This window comes from Ictidomys tridecemlineatus, chromosome 5 (assembly GCF_052094955.1).
Source record: "Ictidomys tridecemlineatus isolate mIctTri1 chromosome 5, mIctTri1.hap1, whole genome shotgun sequence".
In the NCBI taxonomy this organism is placed as follows: domain Eukaryota; kingdom Metazoa; phylum Chordata; class Mammalia; order Rodentia; family Sciuridae; genus Ictidomys; species Ictidomys tridecemlineatus.
The window spans coordinates 7,996,085-8,021,542 of NC_135481.1; the positions used below are offsets into that span (position 1 = coordinate 7,996,085).

A 25,458-nucleotide genomic window follows, 5' to 3' on the forward strand; every position below is an offset into this window, starting at 1 on the left:
TGAGATGAACCCAACTATTGTACATAACCATAAAGCTCTAATAATGATAAAAACAAAAAGCTAGAACAAAGAATTTTGATTGTTTTCACAATAAAGAAATGAAAAAAAATTTGAGAAAATAGATGTTTAACCTGATTTATATATCAACAATGTATACATCTACTGAAAGATCACATGGTACCCCATTAATACGTACCCTTTTAATGTTTTTATATATCAGTTAAAAATAAACTGGCAGGGCTGGGGCTGTAGCTCAGTGGTAGAGCACTTGCCTAGCATACATGAGGCACTGGGCTTGATTCTCAGCACTGCATACAAATAAATAAGGGTCCACTGACAATTAAAAAATGTTTTAATTAAAAAATAAATGAATTGACACATAATTTAAAAGTTCAATAATATTATAAAAGAAAATAATAAATTTTCATAGTACCTTAAACTTTTATTTTTGTTCATGTATTTTAATAATATAAATTTGCTAATCTTGACAAAGAAAAACCCAGTTTTAATACTCTCTGTGTATATTTCTCACATGATACACAACATGATGCCTCACTAACAATGTTCAATTCTGATTCCTTAAAGTGAAGTGATACTATTCTCCTATTTTTGACAAACTTTCATAGCTGTCCTAGTCACTCATTTTGTAGCAACTTTAACAGTATATCTTTATCAAAGTTTCCCAAAAATTCTCTTATTTTTCACAAAAACAATGACTCTTTTTGCCCTCATATATTACTGGTTTGCTTAATACTTAAATTATGAGTTAAAATAAGGAACATAGCTTGTATGCATCAAGTTTCATAATTACTAACATATTCAGAATAAACAAAACTCAACCAACATGAACAGAAGGAAGTAGAAAAACTAAGGGTAGGTAACCTATGAGCCACAATTGTTCAGCAAGCTGAAAGAAACTGATTTCCAGTGATGAGAAATACTGTCAATTAACCCACCAACATGGAGAACAGTATGAGAAATTTTACCACACATTCACTGGAGGCTTTCAATGCTAAAATAAACCAGGTACTACACAATACTTTGAACCACAGACCACTCAAATGCACTAAAATCAAGTTAACTTAAAATGATGCTTGTGTGTACAAATATTTATTTTCGTTTGCTTACATTCATTACCCTATTTGACTAAGGTCTAATTATTATAAATTTATGAAGTCCAGGAATCTTCATCAAAGGCAATGCTATCTGATAATTCCATAAAGAAGCTTAAAAAGAAAAGTTTGATTCTATTGAATGAACAAACATTTGAACTTCTTTTACTAAGGGCCAGCTACACTTCCAGAGTGCTTATAATACAGATATATGGCAAAGATCTTGCCTCAAAGATGGTCACAGAAGGGGAAAAAAAAGACATTAAAAAATTATAACACATTGCAAATATAACAATACAACTTATATCCAAGGTTTACCAGTAATAAGGTGAAAGTTGTTAACTGTGAAAAGGTGGGAGTTGGGGAAGAAAGGTTCTCAAAAAAGGTTAGGTTTAAAAGATGCAAAAGCCAAGAGCAGTGGCACACACCTATAATTCCAGCAGCTCAGGAGGCTGAGGGCAGAGGATCACAAATTCAAAGCCAGCCTCAGCAATTTTGCGACGCCCCAAACAACGTAGCAAGATCCTGTCTCAACATAAAATATAAAAAGGGTTGGGGATATAGCTCAGTGCTTAAGCACCTCTGAGTGCAATCCGCCAGTACAAAAAAAAAAAAAAAAAAAGACAAAAGAGAACTTTCCGAGAAAACTACTTACTATTCTTTCATTAAATATTACATGTTAAGACTTACTCTAACAAATTTAGAGTCCAAACAAATTTTTCTTAAAAATAAATCTCCCCAGGGACATTGGAAGAAAAAAATGAGAAAATTTTTAACATCACAGCTACTAGAGGTAGCAATAACATTTGAGGCAAACAAAGACTGACCAAAAAACCTTTAAAGGAAAAGCTGGAGAGTGAAATCTCTGCATAGGGCTTTGAAAGCTCCAACATATTCTTAGAAGTGGACATATTCTACAAATAGACATGTTATATGCATGTTCCCCAAAAAATCTGAGAGGCCCATAATGTCTCATCTCTGACTAAACTTGAAGCTTTGGGAAAACGGGAAGAGACAGCAAAGGCAGCGCTGGATACTGCCAGAGCATACTGACAGTATGTTCCAACAGACACACAGAATTATTCAAGGACTAAGAGATTTACTGGCTCAAGGCATTTAAGGAAACTTCTGCCAAATCATTAGTTGATGAGTAAGCTAACTAGCAGAGGTTTTGGAGGCCATAAAACAAAGAAATATCTTCACAGAATTACTTTAAGAAACTCACTAAACTGATAGTAACAAATAAACATGCATAATAACAATCCTAGTGAAAAATGAACAGAGCCTAAAGACCTGTGAGACACCAATAAGAGTATCATCATATGGTCAGGTGCAGTGGTGGACGCCTGTAATCCCAGCAACTTGGGAAGCTGAGGAAGGAAGATTGCAAGTTTGAAGCCAGCCTGAGTAATTTAGCAAGGCTGTAGGAACTTATTGAGACCCTGTCTCAAAATAAAAAATAAAAAGGGCTAGGAATGGGGCTCAGTGGTATAACAGCCTTGAATTTAACCACCAGTATCCCCTACCCCCATAAAAAAGTATTGTCATATGTATGGTGGATTCTCAGAGAAAAGGGAGAAGAAAGAATATTTTAAGAAATAAGGGGCCAAAAATCAAAACTACACTGAGATTTCATCTAATACCAATCAGAAAGTCAGTCGTCTAGAATACAAATAATAAAAAATGCTAGAGATGTGGAAAAAAGAAACACTGTTACACTGTTAATACGATTGTAAATTAGCACAACAAAAATGAAAATCTGTAGGATGTTCCTCAAAAGACTAGGCATGGAACCACCATATGACCACATTATTACACTCCTGGGTATTTATCCTAAAGAATTAAAGTCATCATACTACACTGATACATGGTTTCACAGACTAGATATATAAAAGAAATAATGGGCTGAAACTTTCCAAAGTTTATGTAAAACAACTAATCTACACATCCAACAGAAACAGTGAACTCCAAGAACTCAGAGGTCCACACACAGATACATCATCATCAAACTATTGAAAGCCAAAGATGGGAAAAGAATCTTGAAAGCATTGAGAAGTGACCCATTACATTAAAAGCTCTTTGATAAGAATAACACCTGATTTCTCATTAGAAACCATGAAAGCTAGAAGGCAGTGAAATAACATATTCAATCTACTAGAAGAAAAAGTCTATCAACCAAGGATTCTATGTAGTACAAAACTATTCTTCCAAAACTGAAAGATAAGATATTCCTAGATAAACAAAAACTGAGAAAAATCTCTCACCAGTAGACCTGCCTAAAAAGAAATGCTAAAAGGAGTCCTTTTTAGGCTGAGAGTAAGAGGACAATGGATATTAATTTGAATCCATAAGAAGAAATAAAAGAGCACCGGTAAAAAACTAGAAAAGGTAACTTCATAGGTAAATATAAAAGACAGTAAAAATGTAGTTTTTGTTTATACCTCTTTTCTTCTAACTCATTCAAAAGACAACAGCATAAATTATAAAACTGTGGTATTAGTTGGTTTGAGTATTATCTCTTTATTAATAATTTTGATTGGTAAAAAAAAAGAAATTGCTAGTTTATCACATGAATAATTTTGCATGAAATAGGCTAATAGGTTTTAATCTTTGGAACACTAATTATCTTTGAATATATCACATTTCCTAAAAGTTAAATAGTAATTCTCCTGCATTTTTAAAAATTTTTATTCAGACAATTTCAAACATACACAATGTAGGAAAACACAGCGTGGTAAACCAACTTCTTTCCCCTCTGGCTTGAAATTATCAGGAAGAATGTACCAAAAATATACATCCTGAGATAAGGAGGAACTATCCAGAACAATCAAAATTCATCGTTGTCCACCTAGAACAACATGTCCTGCAAGACCTGAACTCAAAAATTCAAGTACTTTGAAGGGTCCTTCACAGTTTAATGAGAAGTGAAGCACATACAAATGAGACTGATCTGACCTGGGCAATCCTAAACTTCAAAGGATCAGTTTGCCATGCTAGGCTTCTGTTTATTCCTCCTGGGTTTTTTTTTCTTTTTTCTTTTTTTTTGGTGGGCAGGTGGTACTGAGGATTGCCTCAGGAGCACTCAACCACTGGTCCACATCCCCAACCCTACTTTATGTTTAATTTAGAGACAAGGTCTCACTGATTTGCTAAGCACCTTGCCATTGCTGAGGCTGCCACTGAACTCACAATCCTCCTAACTAAGCCTCCAGAGCCACTGGGATTACAGGCGTGTGCCACCTCGCCCAGCTCTTCTTGCCTATTTGTGAGTAAATAAGTTGCTTTGCCTGACTCATTATGCAAGTATTCTGTCCTTCCAGTCTCATCAAGTAATGAGTTTGTGCAAAATCTCCTACCAGAATAGAAACCTTAGCAGAAACTGTTCCCTTCCATGGGTTGATATTCTGCTTTAACACACAAACAGGGACATGAATATTTTTATAGTGAAATATCATTTTTGGAATACTATACCTACATTACCTATAGACAATAATGTAATGTAATACAGTCTTTAGTAGGCTTTTTTTGAGTTTATCTTACCCAAAATTTAAGCTTCTTCTAGCATTTGATGTTACACTTATTCTGTCTGTTGATGGACTTGGAATCACATGACGTCCTGGAGACATCTTCTTTACTTCCCATGCCAGTGATGTTGGTCTGCCAATTCAAGAAATACAGTAGATTAGATTAACAGAAAAGGGGGACACAAACTAATCTTTTTCTCTTGGTTATCAATGAGTCCATATATAGTCTCATATGGTTAATGAGACCATAATCAGGTCAAAGTTTTGCCATATAGCATTGCTTATCAGAAATTTAGCATATTACCAATGAGAAATCACCAGTGATGCATGGCCCAGGATTTTCCCCACAGTTCAGCAGAGCAAAAGAACTCTACTTGCCTCAAAAGAGTTATAAAGTTACAGAGACATGAAATATATTTCTCATAATTTACAAGCTTACATGTACCTAGTACCTAGTTAGAAAACATTCAAAGGCAATGGTATTAATTCAGGTTACTTTGTCCAATATCCTGAAGAAATAAGTTTATGGAACAAGGATCAAGACAGAAAGAAAATGGTAAGGAATAAATTGAGAACACATGTGAAAATATGAAGTCTCTTTTTTCTACCTCTTAATCACCCATGAGAACAAGAGTGAGGATATTCTCTTCTTTATTTAAGAATTAAACCTGTCTTTTTCTGGTTTTATATTTCATTACCATTGCTCTCTGTTGGAAAAAAACTAAGAAATGTACCTTAACTTCTTTTTTTTTATAGTTACACATGACAGTACAATGATCTTGACATATCATACATTTGAATAAAATGGGGTAAAATTTCTCATTTTTCTGATTGTACAGGTTGCAGAATCACATTGGTTATACAGTCACGTATATACATACAGCAATAATAATGTCTATTTTATTCTGCTGTCCTTCCTATCCCCGCCTTCCCTTCCCCTCCCATCACTTCTCTCTACCCAATCTAATGTGACACACTTATTTTTTTTTCCCCTCACAACATCATACATGTATTCTGTAAAACGATGAGGGTCTCCTTCCATCTTCCGTGCAATTCCCCTTCTCCCTCCTTTTCCCTCCCACTTCTCTTCCCTATTTAGTGGCAATCTTCTTCTCATGCTCTTCCTCCCTCTCCCATTTTGAGTCACCCCACACCTTTATATCAGAGAAGACATTCAGCATTTGTTTTTTAGGGATTGGCTAACTTCACTTAGCATAATCTGCTCTAATGCCATCCATTTCCCTGCAAATTCCATGATCTTGTTATTTTTTAGTGCTGAGTAATATTCTGTTGTGTATAAATGCCACATTTTTTTTATCCATTCATCTACTGAAGGGCATCTAGGTTGGCTCCACAGTCTAGCTATTGTGAACTGTGCTGCTATAAACATTGATGTGGCTGTGTCCCTGTAGTATGCTCTTTTTAGGTCTTTTGGGTATAGTCTGGAGAAGGGGAATAGCTGGGTCAAATGATGGTTCCATTCCCAGCTTTCCAAGGAATCTCCATACTGCTTACCAAATTGGCTGCATCAATTTGCAGTCCCACCAGCAATGTATGAGTGTACCTTTTTCCCCACATCCTCACCAGCACTTGTTGTTGTTGTTTGACTTCATAATGGCTGCCATTCTTACTGGAGTCAGATGGTATCTTAGAGTAGTTTTAATTTGCATTTCTCTGATTGCTAGAGATGGTGAGCATTTTTTCATGTATTTGTTGATTGATTGTATATCCTCTTCTGAGAAGTATCTGTTCAGGTCCTTGGCCCATTTGTTGATTGGTTTATTTATTTTTTTGTTGTTTAACTTTTTGAGTTCTTTGTATACTCTAGAGATTAGAGCTCTATCTGATGTGTGAGGGATAAAAATTTGTTCCCAGGATGTAGGCTCCCTATTTACCTCACATATTATTTCTCTTGCTGAGAAAAAACTTTTTAGTTTGAATTCGTCCCATTTGTTGATTCTTGGTTTTAACTCTTGTGCTATAAGTATCTTATTAAGGAATTTGGGGCCTGTTCCCACATGATGAAGATTAAGGCCAACGCTCCTTGCAGAAACAGAAAAAGCAATCATGAAAAACATCTGGAAAAATAAGAGACCCAGAATAGCTAAAGCAATTCTAAGCAGGAAAAGTGAAACAGGTGGTATCACGATACCAGATTTTAAACAATAGTAACAAAAACAGCATGGTACTGGCACCAAAACAGGCTGGTAAGACCAGTGGTACAGAATAGAGGACACAGAAACCAATCCACAAAATTACAACTACCTTATTTTAGACAAAGGTGCTAAAAGCATGCAATGGAGAAAGGATAGCATCTTCAACAAATGGTGCTGGGAGAACTGGAAATCCATATGCAACAAAATGAAACTGAATCCCTTTCTCTCATCATGCACAAAAGTTAAGTCAAAATGGATCAGGGAGCTAGGAATCAAACCAGAGATTCTGCATCTAATAGAAATGTACCTTAACTTCTATTCCTCCTTTTCCACTGGCACCAGAACCAATCTCAGATAACAGGGTGCAAATCTCTAATGAAAAGTTCTCCCTAAGTATATCTTCTCTATTTCTCAGATTCTATTACTTCCCTAGGTCTCCTGCTGCTTATGTTCCATTCAATCTAATGATCAGGATTTTTCCTATATCATTAAAAAAGTGATACTATTAGAAATAAGAAATTTCAGATAAAACATTATTCAAAAGTCTAAGTATTTTAACAATGTATTATCAAGTGACCTTTCAGAAAACCTACTAACAAAGTATACTCTTACCAAATGACATTTCTCTTCAACCTTGCAAATAGGTAGCATTCTCTTTTAAAATTTTAATTGAGAAAATAGTATTTCACTGTCTTTTCAAGTTTTATATGTTTATTACCATAAATAGCAAGGCTGAATGTTATTACCAGCCATTTGGATTTTTCTTTTGGGATTCGCATATTGGCATCTTTAGCCCATTTTCCCCACTGGAATTTGTATCATTTTCCAATTGGATAGAAATAGTTTACCCATACTGCTATTATTACTATTATGGCTGTAAATCCATTGGCATTAGTACTGCAACTATTTCACCTTTTTTTTATCTTTTACACAGAAAGTCATTATTTTCTTGTTAAATCAGATGAATCAATGTTTTCATTTGTAGTTTATACTTTTATCAAGTCCTTACCTATGATACAAACATATAAATATTTATCAATATTCTCTTCTTTATTTAAGAATTAAACCTTTATTTTTTGTTTATTTGGTTTTTTTATGTGGTGCTGAGGATTGAACCCAGTGCCTTACCCCTGCTAGGCAAGCACTCTATCAGCGAGCTGCAACCCTCTCTTCTTTATTTATAATTTTATTTTTTAACCTTTAAATCTCAAGTATACTAAAATGAGTTTTGATGCATAATTTGAAGAATATGAGACAAATGATTATATCTTCAGGAAATTTAAAGTTGCTACCCATATCTGGGAGCTTCCTTTTAAGTAAAACAGAAGAAATGCCGATAACTGACTAAAATAAAGATGGTCAGGTACATTTTTGAATCATGGGGTCAGGACAGAGATGGTAACTACATAGTTTAGGCCTAGATTTGGTCTCTGAATCTTTTTCAGTATGATTTTCTTTAAAAAAATCTATTTTTAATGCAGTAGTGGTTACATTTAGGCCATTTTGAATATTAAAAAAACTCAAACAAGTTAAACAAAAGATGAAAAGATAAAGGAAATAAAGATTTACTGTAAGGATACAAACTATGAAAGATCAAGGACATCTAAGGGGAGAGAAAAACCAGAATCAGGACTCATGAGAATTAGTCCTAGAATAGATCTTGGCTTTAAAGCAACAACATTGAGCTCGTGTTGACCACATGATTTCTCTCATCTCTGATTCTCTCTGTAAATTTATCCATTTTCTTTCAACCTGCACTCCTCTACTTATCATCTCAAGGGCAATAAAGCTACAGGCCTGTGTCAGAATAATGATCTTTTAGCTTTGTTTAACCCAGGAAGAAACTCACCTCCAAACCTATTACCAAGGACAGGGGTAAAACTATTTGGTATAAGAAAAAGACACCTACATCTGACCCATCCAGAGACTGTGGATGAAGCAAGCAACCAAAATTTGCATCATGACTTGGAACAATTACACATACCTATATCCCAGAACTACTAGGGAGGTTGAGACAAGAGGATCATGAATTTCAAAGCCAGCCTTCATTATTGAGCAAGATCCTTTCTCAAAAAATAAAAAGGGCTGAGGATGCAACTCAGTAGTAAAGTGTCCCTGGGTTCAATCCCTAGCACTGAAAACTAATTTTTTTTCATCATGAGATGCAAAAATATTTTAAAAGATCCACCTATCACAATTTTCCTGGATTTGGTTTCCTGTGAATTCAGTTCTCTGGATTTTTATCTTGGGATTCCTTTAGCCACTTGATTCCCGGGAGGTTAACAAATTAGGATGAACCAAAAAGATGCCTTCTCTAGTAAAAGGTTCCATCCACTGAAACTAAACCAAGGTTAAATTCAAAATAAGGTGGCAACAAAGTCCTGTTTTCTCCAGGTAAAAAGAAATCCTATTCATGAGAGCATCACTCTCATGATTTAATCACCTCCTAAAGGTCCGGACTCTTTATACTATCACATCAGCAATTAAATTTCAACATATGGATTTGGGGGACATATTCAGGCCACAGCACAAATGATACCCTTCAGGAAGGCAGGAACTGTTTCTGTCCTTTACACTACAACAGTCCCTGAGCCTATTATAGAACATTCAGATATTGTGTGCTGATTCCAAATTAATCTAAAGTTTTCTAAAGAAAATTTGATATTTCACTACTCACTTAATCAAAAAACATCAATTTTATTCATAGTCTTTCACCATGACAAGATATGGCTGTTTTAATTTACTCCCCTCATCTGAAAGACCAATCACTTGGAAAAACCCATCGTATACTTTAAATACTTCTACATCCTCTATGAAATCTCTCCTGCTCTATCCTGCAAAAGAAATCTGACCTTCACTGAACACCCATAGTTATTTTCTGAACTAATAGATTCTATTTTATCGTATCATTAGACTAGAAATTTCATGAAAGTATAAATGTGTCATATACAGCAATTAAAGGTCTATACCAAATAATGTACCTTGCACCTGCAGGTATCCAATAAATGTTTGTTGTTAAACCAAATGAGAAATTCAGCACCCAACTTTTATGTTTTTACAAGTTTCAAGTAAATCTGAGGTTAAGGCCATCAACAATTTCAATGATTGCTATTAAAACTGCTTAGTACTATAAATACAAATATCAGAGCAAATTACCTGCTTTGAGCATCAGTCTTCTCTAGCTTTTCCTGAAGTTGAATCCAGTCAATCAGTGCTTTGAAATCTCTCACATAATTATCCAGCATCATTAACACCTCCTAATTTAAACAATAAAAAAATTAACTTCCATTTTAAGACAAAAACATTTTTTTAAAAAAACTATTAGAGTGAAGGACTTACAAATTAATGATGTTTACACTACATTCATTGAAGAAGCTGAACATCTGAATTGCCCACTGATCTAGTTTTTGTTCTCTTTGGGTATATTCCCCTGCCTCCATTTTCACTTTGGTTAAGGAAAAAAAAAAAAAAACCGAAGAATATGAAGTCAAGAGTCTAAACACCAAGAAATGGCATTGATATGCCTTCTCAAGACCTCTCAAGTAGTAATCCTCTTAACCTGTTTATTGTAAAATTAATATATAGAAAAGTGCACAAAAGGAGCTGGAATTGTGGGTCAGTGGTAGAGCACAAGCCTTGCATGTGTAAGGCACTGGGTTTGATCCTCAGCACGAGATAAAAATAATAAAGGTAATGTGTCCCATCTACAACCAAAAATATATTTTTAAAAAAGTGCACAAAGGCTGGGGATGTGGCTCAAGCGGTCGCTGGGTTCGATCCTCAGCACCACATACAAATAAAATAGAGATGTTGTGTCCACTGAAAACTAGAAAATAAATGTTAAAAAAAATTCTCTCTCTCTCTCTCTTTAAAAAAAAAAGTGCACAAAACATACATGTGCAGAAAATTACAAAGAAAAGAATCCATGTAAAACACCACAAAGGGCACAAACAAACAAATTACTACAAAGCAAAGATGCATGTAAACATCACCTATGACAAATATAATAGTACCAATCTAAAGTTCCTTGGCATCTCCTCCCAATCCCTATGTCATTTGTCTTCCAGGATACCACAGCCTTGGCTTCTACCATGTTATCTTATCTAACTGCCCTGGCTGATACTGAATAAAGGGGTTAAGAGGGGACAACATTGTCTTACTCCTGATCCTATAGGGGAAAGATTTCAGTCTTTCAAAATGGAGTTTGATGTTAGCTGTAGGTTTCTCATTTATCAGGTTGAGGATGATTTCTATTTTTGAACTGGGTACTTAGAACACTGGTTTGTAGGTTTTTGTTGTTGTTGTTTACTTCAAATATATGCATTTTAATGCTATAAAGTTTCTCTTAAGCATGACATATTACTTACTGTTCTTATTATCATTCAATTCAAATTTTTTCTAATTCCTGCTATAATTTTTTCCTTAATAAATGAATTATTCAGAAGTATTTTCTGGAGTTTCTTCTTTAGGAGTTCTATCTTATCATGGATTAAGCCCCTATAATTCTTTATCATCTAAGAATCCCTCACTATCTTAAGCGTTCAGAAGATTTGTTATAAATCAGCTAGATTTTCTAGTTACCTTCAATGGGAGAATTTGCCTAAACTACCTCATCATCACTACTGGAAGTAAAAGGAAGATTTTTACCAGTGATTTGGGTAAAGAAATACATGGCATGTTCATCCAATATACAGATGAAACAAAACTATGGTAGACAAGAGAATCAGAAAACAGGAAAAATAAATCTGCACTATTCAATATGATAATCACTTCCTACTAGAGCTACTGAGTTCTCAAAATGTAACTAGTGTGAACTGAATTAGGCTCAGACCATATGTTACCCAAGCTGGCCTCAAACTTGTAAATCTCTTGCCTCAGCCAGCCCCTCAAGTAGCTGGGATAACAGACATATACCACTGTCCTGTATATGTATACTATCTTAATAATGTTCATATTGATTACATCTAGAAAGAATACACACATACACACACGTATATGTATGTGTGTGTGTAAATATATACATGTTTGTGTATGTGTATGTGTATGGACAAGTATGTATGTGCATGAGTGTGTGGGTGTATCCCAAGTATTAGGGATTGAGCCAGGACCTGGTGAAAGCTAGGTGAGTACTCTACCACTAATTCACATCCCCAGTGCCCCCATGCCCCATTCCCATTTATTTTTTTTTTAATTTTGAGAGAGGGTCTCACTAAGTTACCCAAATTGATCTTAGATTTGCAACCCTCCTGTCTCAGCCTCCCAAGTAGTAGGATAACAGGTGTGCACCACCATGCTATATATCTTAATAATGTTCCTATTGATTGCATCTCTAAAGAATATTTTGATACATTAGGCTAAATAAAATATATTCTTAAAATTAATTTTACCTGTTACTGTAATTTTTTAACATGGTTAATAGAAAGTTTAAGAGTACATAATGGTTCACATTATATTTCCAATAGCAATCACTATTCTAGACACTCTAAAGTAATTTTAGGAAAATCTAAAAAGATGGGATTTTATGATGAAAAAAATCAGGTTTACTCTTTAATACAAAAACTAACTCCAATACAGTATTGAGAGAAAATTGATCTTAATAACACAGGGCACTTATAAAAACAAAAGACCTGAAACTGTAAAATTACCAGGAAAAAAAAACGGGGAAGTTCTATGATATTGGTTCCAGAAATGATCTTTTTAGATAAATCCCCAAAAACACAGACAACAAAGGTAAAAATAGACAAATGAGATTACAGCAAACTAAAAAGTTTCTGCAAATCAAAAGAAACAACAAAAAAAGATGGGGAATGAGATGGACATCATTGCCTTAAGCACATGTATAAAGACATGAATGGTGTGAATATACCTTGTGTACAACCAGAGATATGAAAAATTGTATGTGTAATATTAATTGTAATAAATTAGAATAAAAAATTTAAAGAAAAAAAGAAATAACAGAGTGAATAAACAACCTATGGAATAGGAGAAAAATATCTACAAACCATACATCTGACATAGGGTTAATATCCAGAAAAATATAAGGAATTCAACTCATTAACAAGAGTACTCACTTTAAAAATTCTTAAAGACAGTTATCAAATGAAGATGTACAAATGGCAAACATGTAATGAAAGAGTAACAAACATAACTAATCATGAAAGAAATGCAAATTAAAACCACAGTGAGGGGCTGGGGCTGTAGCTCAAAGGTAGAGCACTTGCCTTGCATGTGTGAGAACCTGGGTTTGATCCTCAGCACCACATAAAAATAAATACATAAAGTAAAGGTACTGTTGTCCTTGTACAACTAAAAACAATTTTTAATAAAATACAGTGAAATGCCACCTCACATTTTAGGATAGCTTTTATTTAAAAAAAAAAATTTAAGATAAACTGGCATATTGTGTACACCTTTAATCCCAGTAACTCAGGAGGCTGAGGCAGGAGGATCACACATTTGAGGCCAGCGTGAACAATTTAGCAAGATCTTAACTCAGAATAAAAAATAAAAGAGGGTAGTTCAGTGTAAGAGTACTCCAGGGTTCAATCCCAAGTACTGAGGGGGTGTGGGGGGCTGGGGTAGAAAGGGAAGGAAGGAAGAAAGAAGAAGGAGAAAGAAAAGAAAGATTAGTGTTGACAACAATGTAGAGAAAGCAAATGATTGTACACTGTTCGCAGGAATGTGAATTAGTACAGCCATTATACAAAACAGTATAGAAATGCCTCAAAATTAAAAATAGAATGACCATATGATCCCACAATGCAACCATTGGATACATACCCAAAGGATCTAAATATATCAAAGAGATATCTACACTTTCATGTTCATTATATCATTCTGCACAATAATCAAAATACTGAATCTATGTAAGTGTCTATCAATGGATGAATGAATGAAAAAAATGTGGTGCGTGTCTGGACACACATACACATACACACACAGGCACAACACAAATGAACTACTACTCAGCCTTTAAAAAAAAAAGAAGGAATCCTGTCAGTTGTAACAATACAGATAAACCTGGAGGACATTACATTAAATGAAATAAGTTAGGCACAGAAACACAAATGGGAAATCTCATTTTTATGTGAATTCTAAAAGAAGTTGAACTCATAGAAATAAAGAATAGAATGATGGTTAACAGGAGCTGTGATGAGCAGGAATGGCTGGGGAGATTCTGGTCAAAGGAAAACAGCAGGAGATCAACTGACCACTGTTAATAATAATGTTTTATATTCTAGAAGTGTTATGAGTAGATTTTAGGTGTTCTCTCCACAAACAGAGGATAAGCAATATGAGACAGTTCACATTTAATTACCTTTATTTAGCTATTCATAACTTACAAATATTTCAAAAATAATTTCTATGCGATAATTAAATATAATTTTTGCCTATTTTAATTAACTAATTAAAAAACAAGACCCAATTATAGGTCTACAAGAAATAGAAATCAGTATAAAGACACAAATATATTAAAAATAAATAGATGAAGAAAAATACACCATATTAACACTAATGAAAAGAAAGCAAGAGTAACTATTAATTTCAGAACAGTTAAAAGCTAGAAAAGTTATCAGGGATAAATAAGGGCACCACACATTCATAAAGGGGTAAACTCTTCAGGAAATAGAATAATTCTTAATATATATATGCACCAAATAATACTTTGTCAGAATACACAAGGCAAAAACTGAAAAAACTGCAAAGAAAAGTGGATGAATCCAGTACTGTACTTGGAGAGTTCAACAACTATTAGTAATGCACAAAATCAGCAACTAGAAAACCAGTAATTAACAAGATCATCCGTCGATTGGACAAAATAAATATCCACTGACTACTTCATCTATCAACAGCTGAATACACATTCATTCTGGGCTAGAAAACACATGTTAAAAAATGTAAAAGAATAGAAATCTTATAACGTCTGCTCGAAAACCACAATGGACTTAAGCCATAAATCAATGTCAAAATTAAATAATAATTTTCTAAATAACTCGAGTCGAAGAAAGCAATCTCAAAAGGAATTTCAAAATATTTTAAACAAAATTAAAATGGAAACAATTTATGAAATCTTATGTGATGCAGCAAAAACAGTACTCATGAGGAAATTCTTAGACCAAACGCATATACTAGAAAATAAAAAATATCTAAAATCAATCAGTTAAGTATGGTCCTAAGGAAACTAGAAAAAAAAGCAAATTTAATCCTAGATAATAAGAAATAATAAAACTGGAATAGAAATCAAATGAAATTGAAACAGAAAATCAATCAAGTTAAAAAAAGAAAAAGCTGGTGCTTTGAAAAGATCAGCATCTAGCCAAGCTAAGGGAGTATATGAATTAAATGAAAGCAATGACATCACTATAGACTCCAGTCATCAAAAGTATAACAAAAGAATAATACGAACAACTTTATGCCCATAAATTTGATAATCTCAAAAGAAGCAAATTGCAGGAGACGGGGTTGTGACTCACTTGCCTAGCATGTGTGAGGCACTGGGTTCTATCCCCGGCACCACATAAAAAATAATAAAAACAAATAAGTAAAGGTATTGTGTCCATGTACAACTAAAAAATATTTTCAAAAAAAGAAACAAACTGCAAAACTTCACACACAAAAAAATCTTATAAACCTATAAAATTAATTAATAATTAATAACATTCCAAAGCAGAAAGCACTGGCCCAAAAGCATTAAGTGATGAATTCTATCAAACATTCAAGGAAGATATGATACCGATTCCTTACAATAACTTTCAAAAGACAGAAGCAGAAGAAATACCTTCTAACTCATTTTATAAAGCTAACATTAACCAGACAAAGAAAACTAAAAGTCATTACCTCTCATAAACACAGAAAATCAAAATATTAGCAAATCAAATCCAACAATGTATACAAAGAATTAACCACCATGACCAAGTGAGATTTATCCCAGTTATGCAAGGCTCATTCTTTGAAAATCAAAGAACATAATGCACCACAAGAAAAATCATATGATCATTAATAGATGCAGAAAAAGCATTTGATTAAAACCTAATACCCATTCATGTTGGGGGGCGGAGGGAAACTCTCAATGTGTATAAAGAGAAACTTCCTCAATTTGATAAAGAATACCTATAAGAAACTTACAGTTGACATATACTTATAGTAAGAAACTAGAAGCTATTCCACTAAGATCAGTAATAAGCTAAAGATGTTCTGTATCACCAAATCCTATCTAATGCAATATGGAGGAAATAAAAAATACACAAACTGTGAGTGAAAAAATGAAACTGTCTATGTTTGCAGATGAAATGATTGTCTATGTTGAAAAGTCAAACCTGGAACTAATAAGCAAGTATAACAAGATTGCAAGATACAAGGGTAATGTACAAAAGCCAATCGCTTTCCTAGATACTAGTAACGAACAAACGGAATTGGAAATTTTTTTTTATTGTTGGTTGTTCAAAATATTACATAGTTCTTGATATATGATATTTCACATTTTGATTCAAGTGGGTTATGAAATTCCATTTTTACCCCGTATAGAGCTTGCAGAATCACATCAGTTACACTTCCATTGATTTACATATTGACATACTCATGTCTGTTGTATTCTGCTGCCTTTCCTATCCTCTACTATCTCCCCTCCCCGCCCCTACCCTTCCCTCTTCTCTCTCTACCCCCTCTACTGTAATTCATTCCTCCCCCTTGTATTATTTTTTCCCTTTCCCCTCACTTCCTGTTGTATGTAATTTTGTATAACCCTGAGGGTCTCCTTCCATTTCCATGCAATTTCCCTTCTCTCTCCCTTTCCCTCCCACCTCTCATCCTTGTTTAATGTTGGTGGTCTTCTCGTGCTCTTCTTCCCTAGTCTGTTCTTAGTTACTCTCTTTATATCAAAGAAGACATTTGGCATTTGTTTTTTAGGGCTTGGCTAGCTTCACTTAGCATAATCTGCTCTAATGCCATCCATTTCCCTGCAAATTCTATGATTTAGTCATTTTTTAATGCACAGTAATACTCCATTGTGTATAAATGCCACTTTTTTTATCCATTCGTCTATTGAAGGGCATCTAGGTTGGTTCCACAGTCTTGCTATTGTGAATTATGCTGCTATGAACATCAATGTAGCAGTGTCCCTGTAGCATGCTCTTTTTAAGTCTTTAGGGAATAGACCGAGAAGGGGAATAGCTGGGTGAAATGGTGGTTCCATTCTCAGCTTTCCAAGAAATCTCCATACTGCTTTCCAAATTGGCTGCACCAATTTGCAGTCCCACCAACAATGTATAAGTGTACCTTTTTCCCCACATCCTCGCCAGCACTTGTTGTTGTTTGACTTCAGAATGGCTGCCAATCTTACTGGAGTGAGATGGAATCTTAGGGTGGTTTTGATTTGCATTTCTCTGACTGCTAGAGATGGTGAGCATTTTTCCATGTTCTTGTTGATTGATTGTATGTTCTCCTCTGAGAAGTGTCTGTTCAGGTCCTTGGCCCATTTGTTGATTGGGTTATTTGTTATCTTATTGTCTAATTTTTTGAGTTCTTTATATACTCTGGATATTAGGGCTCTATCTGAAGTGTGAGGAGTAAAGATTTGTTCCCATGATGTAGGCTCCCTATTTACCTCTCTTATTGTTTCTTTTGCTGAGAAAAAACTTTTTAGTTTGAGTAAGTCCCATTTGTTGATTCTAGATGTTAACTCTTGTGCTATGGGTGTCCTATTGAGGAATTTGGAGCCCAACCCCACAGTATGTAGATCGGAGCCAACTTTTTCTTCTATCAGATGCCGTGTCTCTGATTTGATATCAAGCTCCTTGATCCATTTCGAGTTAACTTTTGTGCATGGCGAGAGAAGGGGATTCAGTTACATTTTGTTGCATATGGATTTCCAGTTTTCCCAGCACCATTTGTTGAAGATGCTATCCTCCATTGCATGCTTTTAGCCCCTTTATCAAATATAAGAAGGTTGTAGTTTTGTGGGTTGGTTTCTGTGTCCTCTATTCTGTACCATTGGTCCACCCGCCTGTTTTGATACCAGTACCATGCTGTTTTGGTTACTATTGCTCTGTAGTATAGTTTGAAATCTGGTATCGCTATACCGCCTGATTCACACTTCCTGTTTAGCATTGTTTTTGCTATTCTGGGTCTTTTATTCTTCCATATGAATTTCATGATTGCTTTCTCTATTTCTACAAGAACTGCCGTTGGGATTTTGATTGGCATTGCATTAAACCTATAGAGAACTTTGGGTAATATCGCCATTTTGATGATGTTAGTTCTGCCTATCCATGAACAAAGTATATTTTTCCATCTTCTAAGATCTTCTTCAATTTCTCTCTTTAGGGTTCTGTAGTTTTCATTGTATAAATCTTTCACGTCTTTTGTTAGGTTGATTCCCAAGTATTTTATTATTTTTGAGGATATTGTGAACGGAGTGGTTGTCCTCATTTCCATTTCAGAGGATTTGTCGCTGATATACAGGAATGCCTTTGATTTATGTGTGTTGATTTTATATTCTGCCACTTTGCTGAATTCATTTATTAGCTCTAATAGTTTCTTTGTAGACCCTTTTGGGTCTGCTAGGTATAGAATCATGTCATCAGCAAATAGTGATAATTTAAGTTCTTCTTTTCCTATTTTTATGCCTTTAATTTCTTTCGTCTGTCTAATTGCTCTGGCCAGTGTTTCGAGAACTATGTTGAACAGAAGTGGTGAGAGAGGGCATCCCTGTCTTGTTCCAGATTTTAGAGGGAATGCCTTCAATTTTTCTCCATTCAGAATGATGCTAGCCTGAGGCTTAGCATAGATAGCTTTTACAATGTTGAGGTATGTTCCTGTTATCCCTAGTTTTTTTCAAGAGTTTTGAACATACAGGGATGCTGTACTTTGTCGAATGCTTTTTCCGCATCTATGGAGATAATCATATGGTTCTTATTTTTAAGTCTACTGATGTGGTGAATAACATTTATTGATTTCCGTTTATTGAACCAGCCTTGCATACCAGGGATGAATCCTACTTGATCATGGTGCACAATTTTTTTGATATGTTTTTGAATCCAATTCGCCAGAATTTTATTGAGGATTTTTGCATCTAGGTTCATTAGAGATATTGGTCTGTAGTTTTCTTTCTTTGTCTGGTTTTGGAATCAGGGTGATGTTGGCTTCATAGAATGAATATGGAAGTTCTCCCTCTTTTTCTATTTCCTGAAATAGCTTGAAAAGTATTGGTATTAGTTCCTCTTTAAAGGTTTTGTAGAATTCTGCTGTATACACATCCGGTCCTGGGCTTTTCTTAGATGGTAATCTTTTGATGGTTTCTTCTATTTCCTCAATTGATATTGGTCTGTTTAGGTTGTCTATATCCTCCTGACTCAATCTGGGTAGATTATATGACTTAAGAAATTTATCGATGCCTTCACTATCTTCTATTTTATTGGAGTATAAGGATTCAAAATAATTTCTGATTATCTTCTGTATTTCTGAAGTGTCTGTTGTGACATTGCCTTTTTCATCCCGTATGCTAGTAATTTGAGTTCTCTCTCTTCTTCTCTTCGCTAGCATGGCTAAGGGTCTGTCAATTTTATTTATTTTTTCAAAGAACCAACTTTTAGTTTTGTCAATTTTTTCAATTGTTTCTTTTGTTTCGATTTCATTAATTTCAGCTCTGATTTTAATTGTTTCTTGCCTTCTACTTCTTTTGCTGTTGTTTTGCTCTTCTTTTTCTAGGATTTTGAGATGAAGTATGAGATCATTTATTTGTTGGTTTTTTCTTTTTTTACGAAATGAACTCCAAGCAATGAATTTTCCTCTTAGAACTGCTTTCAATGTGTCCCATAGATTCCGATATGTTGTGTCTGTGTTTTCATTTAACTCTAAGAATTTTTTAATTTCCTTCTTTATGTCTTCTAAAACCCATTGATCATTCAGTAACCTACTGTTCATTCTCCAAGTGATGCATGATTTTTCCTTCCTTCTTTTATCGTTGATTTTCAGTTTCATTCCAGTATGATCAGATAAGATGCATGGTATTATCTCTACTCCTTTATATTGTCTAAGAGTTGCCCTGTGACATAATATATGATCTATTTTTGAGAAGGATCCATGTGCTGCTGAGAAAAAAATGTAACTGCTTGATATTGGGTGATATATTCTATATATGTCAATTAAGTCTAGGTTGTTAATTGTGTTATTGAGTTCTATAGTTTCCTTATTCAACTTTTGTTTGGAAGATCTGTCCAGTGGTGAGAGAGGTGTGTTGAAGTCTCCCATAATTATTGTATGGTGGTCTATTAGACTCTGGAACTTGAGAAGAGTTTGCTTGATGAACATAGCAGCACCGTTGTTTGGGGCATATATATTCATGATTGTTATGTCTTGTTGGTGTATGATTCCCTTGAGCAGTATGTAGTGTCCCTCTTTATCCCTTTTGATTAACTTTGGCTTGAAATCTATTTTATTTGATATGAGTATGGACACTCCTGCTTATTTCCGCAGTCCATATGAGTGATATGATTTTTCCGAACCTTTCACCTTCAGTCTATGTATATCTTTTCCTTTCAAATGCGTCTCCTGTAGGCAGCATATTGTTGGGTCTTGTTTTGTGATCCATTCAACTAGCCTGTGTCTCTTAATTGGTGAGTTTAAGCCATTAACATTTAGGGTTATTATTGAGATATGGTTTGTTCTTCCAGCCATATTTGTTTATTAATGCTACTAAACCTGATTTGTTTTCCTCTTTGATTATTTACCCCCTTTACTGTCCTACCTCCCACTGTTGGTTTTCATTGTTATTTTCCATTTCCTCTTCCTGTAATGTTTTGCCAAGGATTTTTTGAAGAGATGGTTTTCTAGCTGCAAAATTCTTTTAACTTTGGTTATCATGGAAGGTTTTAATTTCATCTTCCATCCTGAAGCTTAATTTCGCCGGATACACGATTCTTGGTTGGAACCCATTTTCTTTTAGTGTTTGAAATATGTTATTCCAGGATCTTCTAGCTTTCAGAGTCTGTGTTGAGAGATCAGCTGTTATCCTGATTGGTTTACCCCTAAATGTAATCTGCTTCCTTTCTCTTATAGCTTTTAAAATTCTCTCCTTATTCTGTATGTTGGACATCTTCATTATAATGTGTCTAGGTGTGGATCTCTTATGATTTTGCACATTCGGTGTCCTGTAGGCTTCTAGGATTTGGGATTCTGTCTCATTCTTCAAGTCTGGGAAGTTTTCTCGTATTATTTCACTGAATAGATTGTTTATTCCTTTGGTTTGGAGCTCTGTGCCTTCCTGTATCCCAATGACTCTTAAGTTTGGTCTTTTAATATTATCTCATAATTCTTGGATGTTCTGTTCATGGTTTCTTAGCAGACTTGCTGAGCTGTCTATGTTCTTTTCAAGTTGAAATACTTTGTCTTCATTGTCTGATGTTCTATCTTCTAAGTATTCTACTCTGCTGGTAGTATTCTCAATTGAGTTTTTAAGTTGGTTTATTGCTTTCTGCATTTCTAGGATTTCTATTTGTTTGTTTTTTATTACCTCTATCTCCCTGTGAAATTGATCTTTTACTTCCTGGATTTGTTTATGTTGTTCCTTGTCAATGTGATCTCTCATTGTCTGATTTTGCTGTCTCATGTCTTCCTTGAGACTCCAGATCATCTGAAGCATGTATATCCTGAACTCTTTATCTGACATTCCATCTGTTGCAGCTATTACCTCTTCTAAAGTTGAGTTGACCTGCATTGCTGTGGTCCTTTCTTTCCTTGTCTTTTCATACTGCTCACGTTTCTTTCTCCTTGGTGAAACTGTTGTTTTTGAAATTTTCCCTCTATTTATTTATATTGCTCTTGTATAGTTGAAAAATCTCTCTCGCAGGGCAGGTGGTGGCTGTGATCCTCCTCCAATTGGGGTGATCTGTCTACCACGCTGGCGGGCCGCTAGGTCTGCTCTGCCAGTCAGTCGAAGGTCCGCCTACCCAGCAGGCGCGTGGGGCAGCTCTGTCACTCCGCAGGTTGCTGGGCCTAACCTCCCTGTGGGTGGCAGGTCCGCCTACCTTGCAGGTGCGGGGGGAGGGGGTGGCTCCGCCCCTCAGCAGGCCGCTGGGCCTGATCTGCCAGTGGTCAAAGTCCCACCTACCTTGCAGGCACTGGGGGAGGGGGTGGGCCTGCCCCTCAGCAGGCTGCTGGACCTGTCCTGCTGGTGTGTCCCAGGTCCGCCTACCCTGCAGGCGCGTGGGGCAGCTCTGTCACTCTGCAGGTTGCTGGGCCTGACCTGCCCGTGGGTCGCAGGTCCGCCTACCTTGCAGGTGCGGGGGGAGGGGGTGGCTCTGCCCCTCAGCAGGCCGCTGGGCCTGATCTGCCGGTGGTCACAGTCCCGCCTACCTTGCAGGTACTCGGAATTGGAAATTTAAAACACAATACTAGATGTTAGAAAGATGGCAGGACTGGAGGCTTCTGGTTTTTCTTACTCTCACGATGCAACGAATAAACATCTACCCATGGATCAGATACCACTGAGGGATAGACAGAAACCAGTTAAAAGATTTCTACAGGCCAGGTAACTGAGAAAATGTCCACATCAAAGTGGATAGAAAAAGCACCACACAAACACCACCCTGGGCAAGGTACCTTATAACTGGGAAGGAATCCTCAACTCCCAGCTTCTCCCTGAAGAAAGAGGGAAAGGGGGTTAAACCACACCTACACAGCCCCAATTTTATGATTACCACAAGAAAATCACCCAGCTCTGGGAGCGAAAATGCCTCAGTATTCCTGAGTCTCCAAGATCACAGAGAACAAAGAGTCGATTTTAAATGAGTATGAGCTCACTTCCAGCAGCTAACACCCTAGGATCAAGGAAGAGAGAAAGGTAAAATCTCTCAGTTCCTGTTTCCTCATGGTTTGTATGCACATTTTTCCAGCTGCTGCCTAAGGACTGGATTTAAAACTAGCCTTCATCTGAGAGCTACTAAGTCAGGTAAACAACAAACTTCCTGGAGCCTGAAAGGGTATGTGGGCAATTCCAGACCCTTTCTCCCACAGACTTAAACAACAATAAAACTAAAACTAAAGATTCTCCTTAGAAGGAGTTTGTACCTGTACTGAGTGCTCCAGCTTTTACAGCTCCCACCAGATGAACTGGCTCCTAAATCACCTAGCTCTGGGAATTGATAGGGTTCTACATTTGTGAATTTTCCTAAATCACTGTGATCAAGAAGATAATTTGTAATTGGGTATCCTTCCAGTAGATATACTCCCAAGCTTAGCACTCAGAAAATAGGCAAAAACTCCAGGCTTCCAGTTTCAACCTGAAGGGGGCTAACCACACACATATGTTTTGCTTGACTTTTCCAGCTGCTACCTGTATGTCCGGTCATTAATTAGCCTGCATTTGGGGGCCAAAAAAAAAAAAATCAATCATTAGTCTTCTCAGACCTGAATGGGCATGTGGGTACTTCACACAGCCTATGGAATTGCTGCAAAAATATAGCCAAAGAGTCAGCTACCCCATTTATCTTTGAGGACAGGGCAGACATCTGTTAGGCTCCTCAAGTCACGAAAAAAACAAACCAACAGGCTAAAAGATTTTGCAGTCTGAACAAGAAAATACTGAAGCACCACATTTAACACCTCAACATTTTCAGTTGTTTTTTTTTGGGGGGTGGGGGGATAGTGAGGTTGGTACTAGGGATCAAACTCAAGGCCTCAAGGCAAGCATTCTATCACTGAGCCCACATTCCTAGCCCTCCAGTTGTAACTTCAGAAAGTACCTTTTATCTCATTTGTCTGAAGGCATTAAAAGGATTTAGCCCATGGTAACTTGGTGGCCACTAAGAACAAAGATAAGTTTAGATAAGCCCAAAGCCTTAAGAGGCATCTAGAATCTGGCTGAGCTGTTAAGATTCATCTCCTACACAAGGCCAATATGACAAGACTGGAAGAGGCAGATTCCTTGTTTAGTGCAATAAATAAGGATATTTACAAACAGTAAAAAAGAAACAAACAAACAAACATACAAGCAAATATGCTCCAAATAAAAGAATAAGATAAACCTCCAGACACTGGTCCTAAAGCAATGGAGATACATAATTTAGCCAACAGAATTCAAATGAATACTCATAAAGATGCTCACCAAGGTAAGGAAAATACCACATGAACAAACTGAGTATTCAATAAAGACAGTATAATAATTGAATTTAAAAATGCAATCTAGTAGTTAGGAAGCAGATCAAATGAAGTGGAAGAAAAAATGGCAAATTGAAACACAGGTTACTGGAAACCATTCAACCTAAGAAATAAAAAAGCAAAAAGATGAAGAGTGAAGACAGCTGAAGGAACTTATGGGGCAGCATCAAGTGGGAAATGTAAGTACACTACTGGAGTTAAAGAAGGAGAGAAACAAAGAGAAAGAAACAAAAAGTTTATTTTTAAAGAATAAATAACAGCTAAGCATGGTGGCACACACCTGTATCCCAGACACTACAGGAGGCTAAGGCAGGAGGTTCACAAGATCAAGGTCACCCTCTAAAATACAGTGAAACCCTAAGTAACTTAGAACTTGTCTCAAAACTTAAAAATAATAATGATGATTATGATGATGATGATGAAAAAAGAGGAGGGGGCAGGGGATGGGGATGCAGCTCAGTGGTAAAGCACCCCTAGGTTCAATCTCTAGTACCAAAAGCAAACAAAAATTACTTTAAAAAAAAAAAAACACAACTGAAAACTTCAAAAACCTGAGGAAGAAAACAGAAATCCAGATCCAGAAAGCCCAAGTGATATTAAATGACACAAATCCAGTCAGAATTACACCAAGACACGTTTGTGCTCAAATTGTCAAAAAGTTAGGATTTTGAAAGGAGCAAGACAAAAGTGACTTCTTATTATAGTCCCCCTACCCACTATCAACAGACTGTTTACTAGAAACCTTATAACTCTCAAAGGAGTGGTATAACAGATTCAAAGTACTAAATAAAAAGTGTCATGAAAGAATATAAGGTCCAGTAAACCTGAAATGAAGACTTTCACAGACAATGGTTAAGGTAGTTCATTACCACTAGACCTGCCTTACAGGAAATGCTAAAGAGAGTTCTTCGTATTGAAACAAAAGGATACTAAATAGCAACATGAGACGTTAAGATTGAAATTTGCTGGAAAAGGTAAAAATGTAAACAAAAAATATGTTTTAAAAGAACCACTATTATGTATAATTATAATGTAATAATTAAAAGAAAAAAACTCAAAAAATAATAATATTTTATGACTATAATATAGTGGTGGATAACTCAATTAAGATCATACCATAAAAATACAGGACAAGCTAGGACAACCCCACCTACCAACACAAGATCCAAGGCCCAGCCCCAGGCCTAGGACAACCCTCCAACCAGAGAGGGACCAAAGCCAAGGTAGGTCTCCAGACCACCCAGCAGACGGGAAGACCCACACTGGAACCCAAGCCTACCTCATCTCCATCTTGGGACACTGCAGCCATCCCCATACCTCTCCCCACAAAGTAGCCTCCACCTTGGGACAACAGATAGGGCCTGGAGGCAGCTGAATCTCCGAACAGACAACCCATCCTTTCAGCCCTATCTCTGAAAGTGGTTGTATCCATATTGGGACACCCCACTGCTATCTTGAGTTACCACCTCCATTGCCACCACCACATTTAGATGCAAGAGTATTTATCATGGG

General features: G+C 35.9%; 1 protein-coding gene across 15 annotated transcripts in view; it reads right to left on the minus strand.

Moving 5' to 3' along the window:
* The window catches only part of Scaper (S-phase cyclin A associated protein in the ER), a 438,325-nt gene that overhangs the window by 333,285 nt on the left and 79,582 nt on the right, over positions 1 to 25,458 (minus strand). For all 15 annotated transcript variants that reach the window (XM_078049220.1, XM_078049216.1, XM_078049214.1 and 12 more), the window contains 2 exons: positions 9,949 to 10,049; positions 4,653 to 4,769 (listed from right to left, as the gene is read on the minus strand). In XM_078049220.1, the coding sequence (XP_077905346.1) occupies positions 4,653 to 4,769; positions 9,949 to 10,040 (209 nt within the window). In that variant the 5' untranslated portion in view covers positions 10,041 to 10,049. The remainder of the gene's footprint in view (positions 1 to 4,652; positions 4,770 to 9,948; positions 10,050 to 25,458) is intronic.